Here is a 19,962-nt window from a genome sequence, read left to right on the forward strand (position 1 = left end):
TGAAATGAATTTTCAATTTTAGATCATGTTTATTTTATTTAATATATACACGTTAAGTGTATAATTATTTTTAAATAAAATAAATGGCAATAATTTTTATACATTTGATATGTATATGTTACATAAAATAAAAGACGTAATATTATTTGAAATAGAAAATTCAGTCTGAAAAAACGGGGAAGTCTGAAAAAACGGGGACAAAATGACACATGAACATAGAATTTCAATTGGATAAATTAAATATTAGTGTAAATTACAACATGCTTTCTTGAAATTAGGCATAATTACAAATATTCCCTCGTTGTTTGAAAAATTCTTAATACCCCATAGTTTTAAGGGTTGTCTGACAATTAGTCTAATTCGTTAGTTTTCGTTAGTTTTTTATCTATTTATTGTAGTAAACTGATTAAAATATCATTATGGACTATGAATTACAATATTATTTATTTTTTTAAAATTTTATGATTTTTTTATGGATTAAGTAGATAATTTTTTTTTATAAATTTTTAAAATTTCTCATCCACCTTGTTCTGTATTTTTTTAAAGAAAAGACAAAAATCACAACAAGTGCAACGTTGACAATTCCAGTATCTATTTAAAGATTACATAATTTTATAAAATATCAGGAGGTATTTATAATTTTTAAATAATGTGGGGGTATACGTAATCATCTCAAAATTTGTAATTTTAAATAATATGGAGGTATACGTAATCATCTCTAAAAGGAGGAGAGCTGGTTGTAATTTACGTTAAATATTAAAAAAGAAAAAGAGATGCAAGGATAGAATAGTCCTTTTCACGGAGACTGCCTACATACATGACTTCCTCTGGTCTGCCCAACATCACCCCCACCCCTACCCCCACCGGGCATCCTTTTTCAGCAGTCATCACAGTGAACACATGACTAAAGCGCCCGACGCCCCAAAAGAATAGAAATACGGAAATAAACAAAAGGCAAAAGCTATTATGTTTGTTTATGCTCTTCCTCTTCCTCTTCCTCTTCCTCCTCCTGCTGCTCTCCTCATCCCAATACCACCCAATCACTCTTCCTTTCCTACTACTACAATTGCACATTCCTCTGCAAAAGAAAAGCCATCCCGTCTGCTGCTGCAATCTTTGAACAAAAAAGAGATACGCCTGTCGTGTCTCCTCATTCTTCCCTGTTTTGTTTTGGGCCACCTCCACCTCTCTCTTCCTATCTTCTCGCCATTCTTCTTGATCTAGCATAACTTTTCTTTGCTGTAGAGGTAAAATTCTTGCGTATTTTCGGATATTACTGCTGCTCCGTTGATGGGTCCTCTCATTTGAGAGTGAAGCGTCTCTTCTGATGTTCTGCTTGCCTTCTGGGTTTTTGTTTGAATCCCATTTTTGTTTCTAATTTATTGGATTATTGTATTTGCGTGGAACATAAGTAAAAGTAATTCTTCTTGTCCCCGTGTCTTTTATTTTTCTTCTTTTTTCATTGTATGTATGTTGATGCTTGGCTACGTACGCCTATAATCGTACATTCTTGAATTTGGCTTCTTTCCATTTTCCCGGAAATCAGGAAGGTAATGTGAAGAGAATCGTGACATTTTGCTAATTTGAGCTGGGATTTTAATTATGAAACATTTTTTAGAAGCTTTGTCATTCGAGGAGATGGGTGTTTTACGGATGTGCATTTTAAGTCGTTTTTATGAAATACTTGATGATCGTTTAGTTCATTGTTTTGTAACCGCAAGATCTGCTTGTATGCACGCTGAGTTCTCTTTTTCTCTAAGTTGGAAAATTTCTTTGTTTTTTCTTTTTACGAGTAATTTACTTCAGGTTAAGGATATGTATGGAAACATGACGTTTCTGCTATTTTGAGATTAAGATTTTCAGTTTATGGCTTATATTTAGCTGACAACATTCTTTTGTATGGCATGAGCTTTGTTGTGTGAATTTTGCGGGAGTATCTTTTTGATTCACTTTATTATTTTCTTCGAGTTTGTTGGCTCATTTCGATATGTAATATGTCATGTAATAGATTTGTTTGAAGCAAATTTTGTTGAAAAGTGGTTGTAAATGCTTTCTTGTGCCTCGCAGAGTAATCTAATAAAGGGAGGGGCTTGTGATGATATACGGTGATCGATATGGAAAAGATCCCCGAATTGCGTTTGCTTCCCACGCAATTGCCCCGTGGCAGTAAAGGGACAAAGGCTCACCCGACTTTGTTAGAAGAGATTAGGAAACCATCCAAGTTGCAGGAATCTCATGAGCTGGATCCACGTGTCGCTGCACAAGCATGGAAAGGGAAGAGCTTTTTACAGGAGGAGGAAGATCTCATGCCTGGCGTTCTTTCATTTAAAGTCAGTGATGATTCATTTGAGGGAAGTGGCTCTACGTCATTTCATGGTGTGAGTCACCCCCCTGAACCTTTAGACACAGACATCATGAGACCGGTCTATGTACCAATTGGTCGGAACAATGGGGATGGAAAGTGCTTGGTTAAAAGCCTATCTAAGAAGGGCCCTTTTCTGGAGGATCTTTCAATCCGGGTGCCAAGTATCAAACAAAGCCCATTGCTTTCACCTGCTGAGAGCTTGGTTGAAGAGCCCAACGACTTAGCAGCTGTCTCATCCCCGTTTGCAGTTTCTCGTCCGTCACAAAATACAGACGCCAGTCCGCTCCCAGATTCTGAGGAAAAAGAATGTATATGGGATGCTTCATTACCTCCGAGTGGTAATGTTAGTCCACACAGTAGCATTGATAGTATTGGTGTTGCTAGGGCTATGAGCATTGTCAATAGCTGTGCTAGCACATATAGAAGTGATGGGATAATGAGTGATGGTATGCTTAGTGTGGACAGGAACTATGAGAGTATGAAAGGGAGCATTCCTGGTGATTCCCTTGAGAGTACCAAAACTAGCCTTAGCCGACCGAGTGACAGCAGCGGCCTTAGTGATGACAGTAACTGGAGTAACATTACTGGCAGTGCAAATAAGCCTCACAAAGGAAATGATCCTAGATGGAAGGCTATACTGGCTATTCGAGCACGTGATGGTATTTTAGGCATGAGTCATTTCAAATTACTGAGAAGACTTGGATGTGGGGATATTGGAAGTGTGTATCTCTCTGAGCTGAGTTCAACTCGTTGTTTCTTTGCAATGAAGGTAATGGATAAGGCATCTCTTGCTAGCAGGAACAAGTTGAACAGGTCCCAGACAGAAAGAGAAATCTTGCAGTTGCTGGACCATCCATTCTTGCCAACACTGTACACTCATTTTGAGACGGACAGATTTTCTTGCTTGGTCATGGAATATTGTCCTGGAGGAGACCTGCATACCCTGAGGCAGCGCCAACCAGGAAAACATTTTTCAGAATATGCTGCACGGTATGCACCTTGTTTTCAAGCTTGCATTCTTTTGCATTAGACTTTCTTCTATTCAGTTCCCAGTTCAATATTCTTATTTTTGTATTTTCAGATTTCTTTGAATGTGAGAGCTAATCTATTCTGAGGTCCACTTTATCCATGAATTTAGGGTCAGTTACAACCCTCCAATTCTTGTGTCCTGACCTGGAAACTTGAAATCTGATCTGGGATTGATTTGTTGAGTTCTTACCATATGAATTTCCATCATATAAGTTGATCGGATGAGCAAACTGATTTCTCCATCATTAGATGAACTGGCCTTTTGGACATTTAATTTCACCTTAGTTGGGAGCTTTCACACTTTATTCGTGCGTGACTGAATGAGCATGAATGGAGTACTAATGGCATACTTTTTTAATGGACGCAGATTTTATGCAGCGGAAGTTCTTCTGGCACTAGAGTACCTCCACATGCTGGGAGTGGTATACAGAGACCTGAAACCGGAAAACGTTCTTGTTCGTGACGATGGGCACATTATGCTTTCAGACTTTGATCTTTCCCTTAGATGTGCCGTTTCACCAACCCTAATCAGAAGTTCCGCATTGAGTTCAGATCGAGGGGCTGCATTCTGTGTGCAGCCAGCATGTATCGAGCCAACATCAGCATGCATTCAACCAGCATGCTTCCTACCCCGAATTTTCCCTCAGAAAGGCAAGAAAAAATCCGGGAAGTCAAGAGCTGAGACAGGAATCCCGTCCCGTACTCTACCTGAGCTCGTTGCAGAACCTACTGCAGCACGGTCCATGTCTTTTGTCGGAACCCACGAATACTTGGCCCCCGAAATCATCAAGGGCGAAGGTCATGGCAGCGCGGTGGACTGGTGGACATTTGGTATCTTCTTACATGAATTACTCTATGGTAAAACCCCATTCAAAGGTTCAGGAAATCGAGCAACACTCTTCAACGTAGTAGGACAACAGCTCAAATTCCCCGACTCACCAGCAACAAGCTATGCTAGTCGGGACCTTATACGTGGATTGCTCGTCAAGGAGCCACAAAACAGGCTAGGGGTTAAACGAGGAGCGACCGAGATTAAGCAGCACGCATTCTTCGAAGGCGTGAACTGGGCTCTTATACGATGTAGCACTCCACCAGAGGTGCCAAGACCCATCGAGGCTGAGTTTCCCGAGAAGTTCGGGCAGGTGGACTTAGCTGGGGTGGGCAATGGCAGCAAAAGGGTAGTAGGAACAGACATGAAATCAGGGGGTAAGTTTCTGGACTTTGAGTTCTTTTAGCCAAGGCATATATAGGATTCTTGTCCTGTATTTTGTATCAGTGTCATTAGTTGATCCCCTACTGAAATTGTGACAGAAATTTACATAAGCTGTAATGGACTTCAAAAATTGCTTGATAATTAAGATGAATATTTAGATGAAATTTTGATGTGATTCCTCTTCTACATCTCAAGTTTTGTTGAGAAAGAAACATTTAAGAACAACTGTTGTTGCATTTGCATTTTGAAGAGAAAAAAAGTGAGAATACATCAGTTACCATTAGGTGCATGTTAGAAAACAATTCCAATATGCATTCAAGTCTTGTTTTGTTCCCAAGTGGAGCATTGCATCTTGCATCTGCTTCATCTGCAGCAACAACGGCCTTAGTCCTAATAGGGCCGTGCGAGCACTACGACACGACACGACCTAATTAGTCGGGGAGACAAATAATAAGACGTATGTTTGATCCCCATCAAAACCAAACACTATGTTTGTTTCATTTTCAAGTTATCTCCGAAATGAGTCAAAATATACCCAATGTTTGTCATCATACAAAAACACTTTATTTGGGTGTTTTTAACTGTTTTGACATGAATACATACATATATATATAAGACACATATATACATAAATATATATAAAAAAGGGACATGATTTGACAGTGATCTGATAATGAACAGTAATTTTTGTCTCCCAAAACACAACATTAAATATACAATACTTATTTTAAATTATCTCCAAAAACAAATCCAAACATACATGTTATCTCTAACACACACTTATTTATCTTTGCTTTTCTCTCTCTATCTCCATAAAAACACTTTATCTGGGTATTTTTTAACTGTTTTGACATAAATACATACATATATATACGACACATATATACATAAAAATATATAAAAAAGGAACATGATTTGACAGTGATCTGATAATGAACAGTAATTTTTGTCTCCCAAAACACAACATTAAACATACAATACTTATTTTAAATTATCTCCAAAAACAAATCCAAACATACATACTATTTCTAACACATACTTATTTATCTTTATTTTTCTCTCTCTATCTCCATAAAACACAACGAAACACTCCAATAACGAATCCAAACACTCTGAAAGCATCTACATCATGTTATATTTCTATTTGGGTAAGAACGGTCTTTCATTCCTTGGGACAAAAGGTGTAACATCTACAACTTGAAAAACAGAAAACACACACAACTGAATTCTATAATATTAATCTATTAAGACCAAAGTATGATCCCATGAGTCCAAGTTGGAAAGGAAGGCCTGTTGGGTTCTACTACCAATTTACTTGGGTTCATCTAATATTGGGCTTTATAATTCGTAGCAAGCCCAATAGTTCGGCCCATTAAGTGCTTGTCTTAGTGGAAGCCCAATCAAGCAAAGTGCAAAAGGGCATTTCAAATTTATTTGCTTACCAGTTACTGCTATTCTAGACTGCAAATTTATATTTAATGCATTTAATTTAACTCTTTTAAGAGGAAATGGAATTTTATGTTTTTAAAATAAATTTATAAGAAAATCACTTAATCTTATTTTTTCCTAAAATCTTGAAAACCCACTATTTTATATTTAATTTCTAAATATTCAAATAACTTAAGTGTTCGTATAAATAGCGATACTTTATTTCTAAAAAAAATAAAATAAATATTTGATCATGATAAAGACAATACATATACATATTAAATAGAAGGGGAAAAAAGAAAGGAATAAAATAAAGAAAACCCCACAATCACTTAATATTTGTTTGTGGACCATTTCTATGTTGGCTTTCTGTGGCATTTCCATGGTCCCCTGCATACACCAAATATCTCCATTTTCACCTTGTTCTTTGAAACCATGTTGCTCAATGCATGCATGAGGATATATATATATATATATATATATATATATATATATATATATATATATATATATATATGTATATATATATATATATATATATATATATATATATGTCTTGATTTGGATTAGGTGTTGAGATATATCCAGAGTAGTCCAAATCAAGTGTTCGAGAACTTGAGGAAAAAAAATGAAAAAAGATCGTTAAGCTTACTGGACAAAAATCCTTCAATGCTTAAGTTAGTTTAATAGATAGAAAGGAAAATTTGTGAAAGTTGATATACAAGTAATAGATGATGTAGCTCACTGGACAAATAGTTGGAGGTATGCATTTAGTGGTGTAATCTCGATTTCTCAAGTTATAAGTGATCAATAATTTCTGAACACTGTGTCAAGTCAGTTAAAATGGAACAAAAAACACGCCGATTTTGATCCCATTTTTTATAAGATTGACTTGTACATCCCCATAATATATATATATATTTCCTTGCTATCATCATGACACTTTATTGCCTTCACATTACAACGCATTTACTTACCACAAGCTATCTATCTTCTCATCTAGGATTTAATCTTGATGACGATCACTCTGGTCTTCATGACCTTGAAAGGCTCAACCATGAAATCATGTGTGTTTTCAAGAAATTCGGACTGCGATAGAGTGTGATCATATTTAAATTAATTATGTGTACATATAATATATATTTTTTTGTAAATTATTGAAAAATTAGTCTAAGACCAAATTCGGTAGGTCCAAATCCATAATCCCAACCCATTAGCTAGAGGGCTTGATCCAACCCACTGACCCGATCCATCCATTATCCGATTCAATTCTCATTTTTAGATAACTGAAACCCTTTCCCTTTTTATTCTTTTTCCTTGGTCAAATTTATTCACTCCCCTCGTCTTCTCCCCACTTTTTTTTTTATTTTTTGCGCCATCATCAATGATTTTTTCCTATTTATTCACTATCTTTGGAAAGAAAAAAGAAGAAAAACAAGTGAAAAAAAAATAAAAGCGATAGGTGAACTTGAATGGTTCAGTGGTGCCTTGATGACCATGTGTGTGCCTTGGTGGCGTGGGTTAGCCTTGGTGGCTGTCGACCCTTGGTGGATTTGATCAATCGGTGGTTGGGTTGCCGGCCTTTGTGGCTTTGGGCTTCCCCATCGGAACCGGTTTTCTTAACCGAAATTATTTATCATTGCTATTTTTCTCACTTTCCTATTAGTCTGTAATCATCGTTATATTGGTTTGTATTCCACTGTAATAATTTATTTCTTTGTGGGCTTACTGCGAGGATAAACTCACAACAGTGGGATCAAAGCCTTCGAGTTCTTTTCTTCTGGTGACCAGTAAGATCGTTCCTTTTCGATTTGTGCATTTTCTGAATTTTTTTTCTTTGTGCGATTTCTGTGATTGATGCTTAGTGCTTATTTCTGAAATTTGTAAATCCTTCTGCATGCAAGTTATCTGCTATGTGCAAATATTATCTGTTGATATTTTAATCTTGTTTATATCAATTTGCATTAGTTGCTAATATTTCTATTTTGTAGGTACAAATGATGATGATGTTTGCTGGATCCATTCTTTGGGCTAGGTTCCCTTTTTGGTCCTAGTCCAAGGAGGAATATGTTTGAAAATGGGCCCAAGACCAAATTCAGTAGGCCTAAGCCCACAACTCCAACCCACTACCTAGAAGGCCTAATCCAACCCACCGATCCGATCCACTCATTACCCGTCCGGTTTTCATTTTTAGATGATTGAAACCCTTCGCCTTCTTATTCTTTTTTCTTGGCCAAATTTATTCACCCTCCTCGTCTTCTCCCCACTTTCTCAATTTTTTGCACCATCATCAATGGCTTCTCCTTGTTTAATCATTACCTTCAGTAAGAAAAAAGAAGAGCAAAACAAGTAAAGAAAAAAAATAAAAGAGATAGGTGAATTTGAGTGGTTCGATGGTGCCTTGGTGGCCGTGTGTACCTTCGTGGTATGGGTTAGCCTTGGTGGTTGTCGTCCCTTGGTGGGTTTGAGTAACCGGCCTTTATGGTTGTGGGCTTCCCCATCGGATCCGACTCTTTAAGCTGAAATTATTTATCATTGTTGTTTTTTCTCACTGTTCCTATTAATCCGTAATCGTTATTATATTGGTTTGTATTCCTTTATAACAATTATATTTCTTTGAGGGCTCACTGTGTGGATAAACTCCCAACATAAATGATGAGTGGTCAATTGTAATTGCTATGTGATTGATTTGATTGAGCTAAACATGATTTATATAAAAAGTTTTCCTATGTCATTTAGTCCTATGGAGTGGTCATTAAAAAGAACAGTCGGGTTTTTCAAATAATAACAATCATTAATACTTATCTCACCCTTTAACCATATGTTGATTCAGTGATTAAGTCACTAAGGTCATCTTTGGTTTGAGTTATTAGTTGAGATATCCCACTTAATTACTTTTAATTTTTTGCTTACTTTACCTTGAATTGATCCGGTATTAATAGTTAAAGCTTGTTACTGTAACTGATTATGCATGGCTGGATTGCAATCCTAAAATTAACTATACCACTTAAATCCCATCACACCAAGTAAAGGAGGCCTAAATATTTACTTAAATATCATGAGTTCAAATTTTCCTCCAAAAAAAAATAAATAATTTCACCACATATTTATAATACTTAATTACAATAATTGAGATTGGAAATAATATTGAAATAATCACCCTACATTTCACACTTAGCATGAATTACAGAAGTTCTGTCTTTTGTCTTATTTGACACTAAACAAAGTTATAGATTATAGTACATTAGTTTGAAGTTTGTAGCATCAAATCAAACCTACACCAAAAGAAGCAGCAAAGTAGATAGGGGTGAGCTCGAGATCCAAGACTAGTCATATAAAGCAATTAAGAATCCCAAACACATTTCAAGAAGACAAACTTATTAAAGACTCAGCTGTTTATAGGGTTGTCTTAATTGGAGACAAAGCTAACCAACATGCACTCTGACAAGTCCATGTCTCAAGGCACTTCTATTTGCCACAAACTCTCTCTTCTCTTTCTGTTTTTGTCTTCTTCTCCTTTTTATAGGCAGCTTAACACAATTTCTGTTGTTCAGACATGAAAAGATGCAGCAGACAGTGAGATAGCTCTGTGTGTGTGTGTGTCAGAGAGAGAGAGAAAGAGAGAGAGAGGAAGAGTGTTTTTTAGTTTGCACTTGTTCACTCAGGTTTCTCCCATGTGCAGCAGGGTCAGTTTTAGCAGTTCAACTGATAATTCACCTCAAAATAACAGTTAGTCCAGTGGAAATCAAATGGTCTTTGATCAAGAAATGCAGGTTTTACAACATGCTAAATAACAAATGATCAGGCAACATAGGATAGGAGGTTTATAAATGAGAACCTCAGACAAATGAACCAAGACAATCAGTTTATTTTATCTGCTAAAAAAGGGGAGCTCTCATACAAGGATGCAAGAACTGTCCTTGACAGGGATATTTCCATCCCCACAAACAAATGGAGTGATGAATTAAGCTGCAAAAATCCAAATATTTACATGTCGCAGAGACCATTGCCAAAAAATTTGAGCCACCATGAAAAATTGCCTGCCTCTATAAATCCTAACTGCCACAAAACCAAGAAAGAATAATGATATAGAAACTGTGTTCTGAGTGTTTATCTATTGAATGGCATAAGAGCGTGTGCAAACTGTCTCAAGAGCCTCAGTTATCAAGGCAGAGAAACTGGTCATAGCTTGAAAGACTCCAGGCAACCCTGTTTGGATGTTGTTTAGAGTCATCGCCCTGGTCACCTCGACTGCCTTCAAGTGTTTAACCATCTCGTCTTCCACTCGTCTTTGGCATATTGCAAGCTCGGCTTTTTTCTCAGCAAGTGGGTCTCGTGCGTCCAAAACGTGCCCATTGTCAGGCCCATTGTCTGGAAGTCCTATGCCGACCATAGAGTACGAGTGATAGTACTTTTTCTCGATGTTTCTGAGAGATGAAGACTTTTTCTCAAGCTCCTTTGATGCAGATTCAGTCCGTTTCTTGATCTTCAGCTCCTCTGTTTGTTTCAAAGATATTGAATGGACGACATTGTTGAAGCTCTTGATGGCTTCAGAAGCAACCGTGTCCGGGATACGGTCGACGGCGAGTTTCCACTCATCAAAGAAAGCAAAAACCTTGGACGGTTCCCTATCGCTGTTTGTTGGTTCGCTGTTGATCGGGAGGAGGGTGAGTTTGAACCAGCCGTGGAGAGACCGAATGAAATCCCGCTGAAACTTTATCATGCGGCAGAAACTGGAGTGCCAGGCCGAGACAGCCGACTCAAGATCACGGGTTGCCTGCCGGTGCAGATCCGAAGTTGATTGGCCTTTAGTCATGCGGTTAACGAGGCCACGAACTTGCTGCACTATGTCATTCTGGACTTCATGGGACTGATTCATCGACCTCCACATGTACATAAAACTGCATTTATTTTTCATCAGCACGGTGAGTAACAAATGCGAAAATAAAGATCAAAATGCACTTCAAGTAATATTAATGTCGTCATAAAATCCATATTTAATGGATATCATAGAAGATGATTCAACCTTTTCCAGGAAAACATGATTGAAGTGAGTTAGTATCCATACTAATTCTTCATCACTAGTCACTTAGGTGCCATTTCCTCTCATATTTCTTATTTTAACTGATTTAACATTTTCAAAAGTTTCTCCACTGGTTTTATTCACATTTTAGCCTGAGTGAGCAGTACCTGAAAACATTGCTCGACATCAGAAGCGAATAATCTGAGAATGAAATCTTTCACTGAGGTTGGAGGAGCCCAATTGTTTAAAGTTGGCACAATGTTATTCTCCCAAACAATTGAATTTTGATTTTCTAATGTATGCAAAGGAGATAGAACTTACCCATGACAGAGTTCAACAAGCTGCGGAACAAGATCAGAGTCTCTTAGACCGATAATAGCAAATGAGGTAGTTGAAACAGCCTGAGATGTCACCAAAATTAGAGATTGTAGCCTCTTTATCGATGCCTTTGTCTTGTCCAACTTGGCTCCATCTTCCCCCCGGTACTCCTGACTTTGAAGTACTGATAACTTCTTCTCATGCTCGAGTTTAACTCCTTCTCTAGCCTATAATCATTATCACGACACAGATAGTTACTAATAAGTAAAATCAGTAGAATGAAACAGCATCTGCTTAAAAATTTAAGATACAACCCAGTTCTGAAGCTCGATTTTTACACCTTCAGAAAGACATATGGGAAAAACTACTTTATGTTCATTAGAAGATTTGGTCGTACATAATCCATCAAATACAACTAATAAATGATCATTGTAACATTGAGCAAAAGAAGATACACAACCAAACAAAAGGATAGCTTTACTCAATTGTCGACTATTTGTCTATGCAATGGTAAGATATCAGAAGAACTGAACTTATAATTAGACAAAAACTATAAAGATTCAACAAGGGCGAAAAAGCTGATGAAGGAAAATACAGATCCAGATCACTACCTTTACTTCTTGATATAGTTTCTTTTCCCAAGCCAAGAGCCGTTCCAAAGTCGAGCACAGGCTCTTTGGACCACCAGATTGTTCGATTGAACTGGGATCGAACCGGTATTTAACCGCCAAGGGAGGCTTTGAAGTCCAGCTGGAGCTCAAGTTACTCAACATTCCACTAGAATGATACACTGTCTCTGTAACACCAAAATGAAAATCTTTTCAAAATTTGGCTTCCTGAGGCACTTTGATCAATTAAACTCAATACTTAAACATTATAAATATCAAAGAAGAACACACTCTCTAAGACTGAAAACAACTTCTCGTCAACATCTAAAACTAATTAGTAGTTTGGTGATTATTTATTGGAAGAACATAAATTCTGCCTAAACTCACAAGAATAATTGTATTTTTCAGTCTTCTAAAACTTTAGCACGATTTCAAATTTAGAAACAGAACAATCTTCAAATTCTTGATCCAATGACCGGATTATTTAAACTTACTTCTCAATTGCTTGAAGCTCCGATCGAGCTGAGCCCTGCCCGCCTCGAGCATCTCAGAGACCTGCTCTCCAGCCGAAGCAGCCTTGTCAAAGTACTCTCTGAGAGAGGCAACAATCTCCACCAAATCTTTGTGCCTCACCACAATCCTCCTGTCAGAATTCACCCCTTCATTGTTCCCATTTCCCCAACTATAAGACGACTTGCCATCATCGTCTGAGGAAAGCTTCTCGGATTTACTGGACAACTTGGAATTCACATTCCCCACATTAGCAGCAGCAGCAGACTCACTTTTCACAGATTCGAAGTTGGACCTTGCCCCAAAATCAGATCTTGACTTCAAATCTCCTTCTTCATCCTCATCACTGGAGCTGCTCGTGCTGCCGTAGTTATCATGGTCGCCCCATTCACTGCACTGCACTTCCTCTCTTTCAGTCTCCTCCTCTTCGCTTTCCCAGTTCTTCAAATACTGCCCTTTCTTCTGAACTGGTTCAAGGCCCGGCCTTAAGTAATTTTTCCTATAACTATTATGTGAATAGCGTGAATAGGATGAGTAATTCGATGCCCGGTCGTCAAACTTCTTGGCCTCACAGCCACTAAAAGGATTCTGTTGATAACCATCACCTCGACCGTGAATGTTAGAATTGGATGTAATTGAAGCTTTATCATCGTTATCATTGTCAGTGTAGCTATGATCATCATCGGAGTTGTCATCGTCGATTCGGGTTTCGGTTTTCTTGCTGTTGTGGAGTTGGTGGTAGTATTCGGAGTCTGGAGGTGAAGGAGGAGGATAGAAATTATCCCAATTCCACACTGAAGAAGCCTGCGAAGGGGTGCTTGAGTAAGTTGAATTTGCTCTGGCAGCGTAAGTGAAATTATGGTTGGGGGGTGGGGAGGAAGAAAAGCTCGAGTCTGAGAGTATGTGGGGTAGTTTAACGGGCTTTCTCCTCCGGGGAGGCGGCGGCGGCGGCGGTGTTTTTTGGTGGTGGTGGGAGGACGTAGTGGACATGGGGGGTGGTGGAGGAGGTGGGTGGATAGAGGGTGAAGGAGAAGGCGAGGGGATGTGACGATGAGGAGGAGTGAACGTGCGAGGTTTAGCAGCGGTCGCGGCAGAGTTGGGGGTGCGGAGGAGGACGGCGGGGGTATGGTCGGAGACTGCGAGGGGTTCGCCGGAGGCGAAGGTGACAAGCGCGGAGCCCGTGATGCGGAGGGACCGGCAGTATTCAGCGTGGGCGGCGGCCAGGTGGTGGCGGGCGTAGACAGCCTCCTTCATGAGGCGGCGCCGCTCCTTGCGCCGCCGCACCGTGTCCTCGTTGTCTAGCTTCGACGCCGTGCAGCCCATTTGTTCACACAAATCTCTATTTTCTCTCTAATTTTTAAAAAATTGCCAGGAAGGAGAATAAAACCAAAAGAGTAGGGGCAGCGGCGGCGGCGAAGGAGGAGGAGGGAGGATTAAGACGGCGGAACGGTTGGTTTCGCACAGTTCACACACTGCACTCCACTAGCATCACTCTTCACTCTTCACTCTTCACTCACTCTCTCCACTACTTAAAGAAATCATTTACTAATATTATTACTATTAATATTATTAGCTATAATTTTGAAAAAATATATATATAATCACTTATTTACCATATGATTTTATTTTATTTCAAATACATTTTTTCTCCATAATATTTTCTGAAAAAAACCCATAAATTGTTTTAGGATGTTCCTATTTTCCTTCATAGTTATTTATGAATTATTTTTATTTAATATTGAATAATCACAAATATATATATATAAATAATAATTATGACCAGCAATCGCTCATAACTGATAATTTTTTTAAATATTTTTATAATTTAAATGCAAATAAATAAAATATTATTGATGTGAAATTTAGGAAGACTGTAATTTAATAAGGATAAATATATTTAAAGGTATTTTAATCAATATGCAGTTTATAATAATATTATTTAAAAATATAAATCATCCATTGTTTTACATGTGGGTTTGGACCCATTGGTGATATTTGAGATAATTTGGGCAATTTGGTAAATTTACAAATTGGGATTTGGTGGAATTGTAAACAAATAATGATTACTGTAATAATGATTGATAATTGCATAATTACAATAAGGATTTGTGTCTTTTGTCAGTATTGTCCTTAATAGGAATCAGATCTTTTTATGATATGTTAATGGAAAATACTGTACTGTTGGTAGCTACAATTCCTAAAACTTAGCCATTTAAGATTTCAGGGAGTGGTTGAGAAAAATTATATATGTTTTTTTATAAGAGTGATAAACTATTAATTATTGAAATATATCGATTATAATTATAATTAAAAAAAGTATTATTTTTACTCTGTTAAGTATGCCTAATTTTAATTTTAATCTGATAACTATGTCTATTTTTGTTTAGGTCCAGTAACTTACGAAATTGCTTACTTTTAGTCCTCTGACAGATTTTCGGACAATTTTTTAGGTCCAGTAACTTACGAAATTGCTTACTTTTAGTCCTCTGACAGATTTTCGGACAATTTTACCCCTATTCAACTTTTGAAAGATAGTTTTAGTCCATATGCACTCATAGGGTAAAATTATCCGAGAAACTGCCGTAAGAATAAAAATAAGTAATTTCGTAAGTTACTGGACCTAAACAAAAATGGACATAATTATCGAACTAAAATTAAAATTAGGCATACTTAGCGAACTAAATAATACTTTTCCCTTATAATTATTTCTGTCAATATCACTATCTATCAAAAGTTATTACAATAATCATATCTTGCTCAACAACATCTACTATTGCAGAAGACAACAACTCTTACTATGCAGTTGATAACATCCCATTCACATAGCGGGGTTCGAACACATAATTTTTAAAATCATGGAGTCTCAACTTCGCCAACTGAGCTAGGCCTCACTGGCAAAAAATTCTACGTTTAGATAAACGATTTTCGTAAAAAATAAAATTAAAAGTTGTAGTAAAATTAAAAGTGAATAGTATTTGTAAATTACAATGAGCTCCCATGAGGGTTTGATATCTTTACGAGTACCCCCTTTATTATCAGAAAAATTATCAATAGTCCTCTATATTTTATGAAATTATGTAATCCTTGAATGGAGTTTGGAATTGTCAACTTTGTCTTAGATATTTTATAAAAAAAAGTTAAAAATTATATTAAAAATAAATGGGCGAGGTGAATGAAAGATTTTAAAAAATTATAAAAGAAATTATCCACTTAGTTTATTAAAAAATTTTAAAATATTAAAATAAATAAAATTATGATTTATAGTCCATAAGGGTATTTTTGTTACTTTACTACAAAAAATGAATAGACACCAAACAGAGGTTAATGAATTGGCTTAATTATTAAAGGATTAAATACAATTTATCCTCCTATATTAATGAAAAAGTGTAAAAAAAAAATAAAATGCAATTTACCCCCTTCGGAGGGAAGTAAATTGCATCGATTGCAATTTATTTTTTCACAAGGATTTCTTTATAATTTTTTATTAACATAGGGGGGTAAATTGTATTTAACCCATTATTAGATGACCGTTAAAATTATAAAAAATTTGGTAATTTTAAAATAATAATGTCAAATTTGAAGAAAGATGAGTGTAATTTACTCATCATTTATATCCAAATTTTAGGTTATTTGAAATCTGAGCTGGAAAATAGAGATAAATTGTGGTGGAGGCTTTTGGATTTGGTAGTTAAAGTCTTTTTCTTTCTTTCTTTTTTTCCTTACCACTTTTATTCCTTTTTGATATCTCATATTTTTCTTAGAAAAAGTGAGGAATATTCAAAGGGCTTTATAGTCAAAAGGAGGTTTGTGTTATGTGGAGAATATATTTCAAAATCAATCAGTAAATAGCATAATTAGAATACCCCTCAAAATTAATCAAAAATGGATTTTTTTAAAAAAAAATATTTGTGATTGGTTAATTTCTAGCAATTCGACCATTGATAGAGTGGGGGTCTACCATTAGGGCCCACATAATGAACGTGATCAGTTTCGGAGTGTTCATATGAATTCTTCGAATAATCCTTAACGATACCCACGGCTACGTCTTTGTATACAAACAGAAGAACATAGTATTTCAAAATTCATAACTCTGACACACTCTAAGAACAAATCTTAATTTTTTACCCTATTCTCACTTCTTATCAGTACAAATTATTGTTGATTGTTCTGATATAAAATAAGTATAAAAATATCAAATAATATAAATCATGCCACATCAGTACAATAACAACCGTAAGAATGAAGATGTGATGGGGGGATAGGATTCCTACCTTTTTCTTCAATTTTCTTATTTTCTTTTAAAGTGGGAACATAGAGCCCAAAAAAGTTGGCTTTAATCCCCCAATGAGCCCTTGTTGAGTGGGGATTCCTTTTTATGGGACAAAGGAATTAAAGACAACATAGGAGAGGTGAAAGTAGTAAAAGGTTGAAATTTGTGTAAGGAATTTACTTTTCCACCCCTCCTTTCTCCCCCACCCTCTTTTTGGGCTCAACTATCAAAATTCACACTCTTTATCTTTTTTCATTTCTTTTTTTTTTTTTGGTCTAATTGTTTTAGGGTTTCTTGTTCTTCTAATACGTTCATTAAAAGTAAGTGATTTTATTTAGATTAAAAAAATAAGATATAATCAAATTTATAATATTTTTACCAATTAATTCCTATTTTACCAGTGTTAAACACGTCAAATGTATCTATAGAAAATAAATACGAGCTTTTGTATTTAAAATAATCTTTTCTCTTAGTATTGAACATATTTTTAATCGAAAGCGTATTCAAAAAATATTTAAAAACATCACACCCCATCATAAAAACACGCAAGTTTCCTAAAAGTATACGCACATTACCACAATTGTCATCTTTTCATAAAATTATAAGATGAAAATCACATAACCACCAATATGAAATGATGGGATGAATTTGAAACTCATATATATAAATCACCAACTGTTAGATCACCCCTAATAATACTATATCAAACGGCTCACAGTCCATACAATTACACCCTCTAAGCAAGAAACAAGATCAAGGGTATTTTTGGGCATTCACACAAGAAATAGTAGAGGTGAAGATGTGTGCATGAGTGAGGGAAAATGGGGGAACTATTTTCTTTCTCTTTTTGCCTACTAAAAAGGTGAAAAGTAAAGAGGAATTTGTTCTTTTATCTATCCCCCACCTCTCACTCTCAATCTCACCATTAGTTTACTCCAACGCCCAATTGGTGCCTTTTTCAAACCCATAAATCTGATTGGTTACTTCAATCTAATTCTTTTTTGTGCCTGTTTTAGTTTTTCACACATTACAAATCATAAACACATATCATATTTTGTAGATGGAAAATGTAAAAGATATATCTTATCAAATTCTACATTACTAATCTAATTTTAAAATAGGGTATATTACACAATACTTTCCTCCAGTGTTTGTTATGATTATGAATAATCCTTTATTGTTTAAAAAATTTATAGATAAACCCTTAAAATTAAGGGTCGTTTAACAAATACTACCTTACAATAAACGAGGAATGTTCGTAATCATGACAAATTTTAGAAGAACCTATCGTAATTTACCCTTTAAAATATTATGTTTACATTTTAATATAAGCAAACAACAATATATTCAATGTAAATAGATATACTAGAAAACATATATGAGAAGTTACAATAATTATGTGGTGGTTATAATGGGATCAAGTTGGGTAAATGGGGCCAAAGACATAAATTAAAAATATGAAAACTTATCGTGAACTGAAAGAATTTAAGATAAGTCCAAATGTAATCCAAACCCATCACCATCCAAAGCATCCATCAAATTGAAACACCTTCACCTCACAGAGGATCTTGCAAATCTCATTGCCCACACTGGCATGGTTTTCCTACGTAAATCAACAATCGTGATTTCTCAAAAACTAGCCATGAAAACATATTCTTCCCAGGTCGATATTGCAAAATTTCTAGGTTAAATTACAACTTGCTCGGAGATTTGTCATAATTACAATTAAACCTTCAACTGAGAAATTACAATACTCCCTAATATTAACAATGATCTAAACAAATACCCCTCATGATAGGTCATTGTAGAAGTATTTGTAAGATGATTGTTAATTTCAACGAATTATTTGTAATTTTTTAAACAATGAAGAGAAATTTATAATTATAACAAATCTTAGGGGAGCCCGTTGTGATTTACCTGATTTTCTAACACCCCATCATCCATCATTCATCATTCATGAAGACAGTAGTAAAATTGCTTAATGAAATGATGAGGAACTGGGGCCCCGACATCTCTTAGCAAGTATTCTTTCATCTGTAGTGCACATGTGGGTCAATGTAGCTCAATACTAATAGTAACGAAAGGGCAATACAAAGGGATAAGAGAAAAACAGAGGAAATACAGTTTAAAAAAGGGGAATCAACCATGCAAGAATTGTACTTTTTTTCCACAAAGACCACTCTGGCCCATGAAATTGGACATTGTTGTGCTCTAAGGGGTCCCTACCACGTTTTCTTTGCAAAACAGCTAGCAAAAGAAAAGGGATCTTTCCATTTAAGTCAAATTACAAACATACAGGGGGGATCCACACATTATAGTAAGACTCGACTAGGAGTAAACAACTGGTTCATAGACTATCTGCTAAACTGAAACATCCAAGGTGGGTCGGCACACGCAAGATACACATGATTTTGTCATCTTAATGATGGGCTATTTGAAAACATTTCTTCGAAATAGTAACGTACTCTCAGAAAGTTGTTGCGGTAGGGGAACCTGTTGCATTATCCTCATTGGGGAAACCGAAATTCTTGAATAGACCCTGAAGCATCAAATAATACATAGGCTGAGCAGTGTGTGCACAAACCAACAGGTTAAGGATTTATGTCCCAGAGATGAGGGCATACCAGTGTATCGTTGATTGCACAAGCCACACAGTAATGCTCCTGAAAATACAAAATTATTGAAGTTTAATTATGATGTTAAAAATTATCAGTCGCATTTAGCTGTGGTCGTGGCAGAACATTGCTTCAAATCTTTGTAAATGCAAGAAGCTCGCGGTCAAGAGCAAATTGAAAAATTGCTTAGCAAGCCACCTTGAGTTGGTGAAGTTTATACATGAAGATTTAGTACAATTCCATTTCTTGGTGTGGAAAAATTACAAGAAAGCTCAGAAAAAAGGCATTTAATTGCTCGCAATCTTATGTTGCTTTGCAACATAATGCACCCCAGGAATAGCAGATTAAACCAGTATACAAAAAACTTGGTTGTCTAAAGAATCTAGCGAATCAGGCATACTTGAATATATATCAGAACAGCCAAGAAGACCTTGAAAACAGATTAGCAACCAAAAAATTCGGCCACATCTTGAATGATTTGAATAAGAAAGCAGGGTGAGAAAGAAAATTGGTAATAAAGCAACCAGACACCTTAAAAGTTAAAGTGTGAGTAAATTAATGGAACAGGCCAGAAGAAGAATAG

At 36.1% G+C, this 19,962-nt stretch overlaps 3 protein-coding genes across 3 annotated transcripts in view; 1 reads left to right on the forward strand and 2 right to left on the reverse strand.

Annotated features, from left to right (window-relative positions):
- LOC105173249 (serine/threonine-protein kinase D6PKL1) lies at positions 869 to 4,771 on the forward strand. Its single transcript, XM_011094937.2, has 3 exons — positions 869 to 1,247; positions 2,068 to 3,355; positions 3,762 to 4,771. Exons 2-3 carry the CDS (start codon positions 2,115 to 2,117, stop codon positions 4,627 to 4,629), a joined length of 2,109 nt encoding a protein of 702 aa, XP_011093239.1. The 5' UTR covers positions 869 to 1,247; positions 2,068 to 2,114; the 3' UTR covers positions 4,630 to 4,771.
- LOC105173250 lies at positions 9,884 to 14,012 on the reverse strand. The gene is made up of 4 exons (XM_011094938.2): positions 12,479 to 14,012; positions 11,988 to 12,172; positions 11,380 to 11,603; positions 9,884 to 10,936 (listed from the first exon to the last, which is right to left on the reverse strand). Exons 1-4 carry the CDS (start codon positions 13,815 to 13,817, stop codon positions 10,150 to 10,152), a joined length of 2,535 nt encoding a protein of 844 aa, XP_011093240.1. The 5' UTR covers positions 13,818 to 14,012; the 3' UTR covers positions 9,884 to 10,149.
- The window catches only part of LOC105173274 (leucine carboxyl methyltransferase 1), a 6,313-nt gene continuing 5,261 nt past the window's right edge, over positions 18,911 to 19,962 (reverse strand). Inside the window, exons 12-13 of the mRNA XM_020698105.1 lie at positions 19,389 to 19,427; positions 18,911 to 19,303 (exon numbers count right to left, since the gene is read on the reverse strand). Coding sequence (XP_020553764.1) covers positions 19,232 to 19,303; positions 19,389 to 19,427 — 111 coding nt within the window. The 3' untranslated portion in view covers positions 18,911 to 19,231. The remainder of the gene's footprint in view (positions 19,304 to 19,388; positions 19,428 to 19,962) is intronic.

Source organism: Sesamum indicum, linkage group LG11, assembly GCF_000512975.1.
Source record: "Sesamum indicum cultivar Zhongzhi No. 13 linkage group LG11, S_indicum_v1.0, whole genome shotgun sequence".
In the NCBI taxonomy this organism is placed as follows: domain Eukaryota; kingdom Viridiplantae; phylum Streptophyta; class Magnoliopsida; order Lamiales; family Pedaliaceae; genus Sesamum; species Sesamum indicum.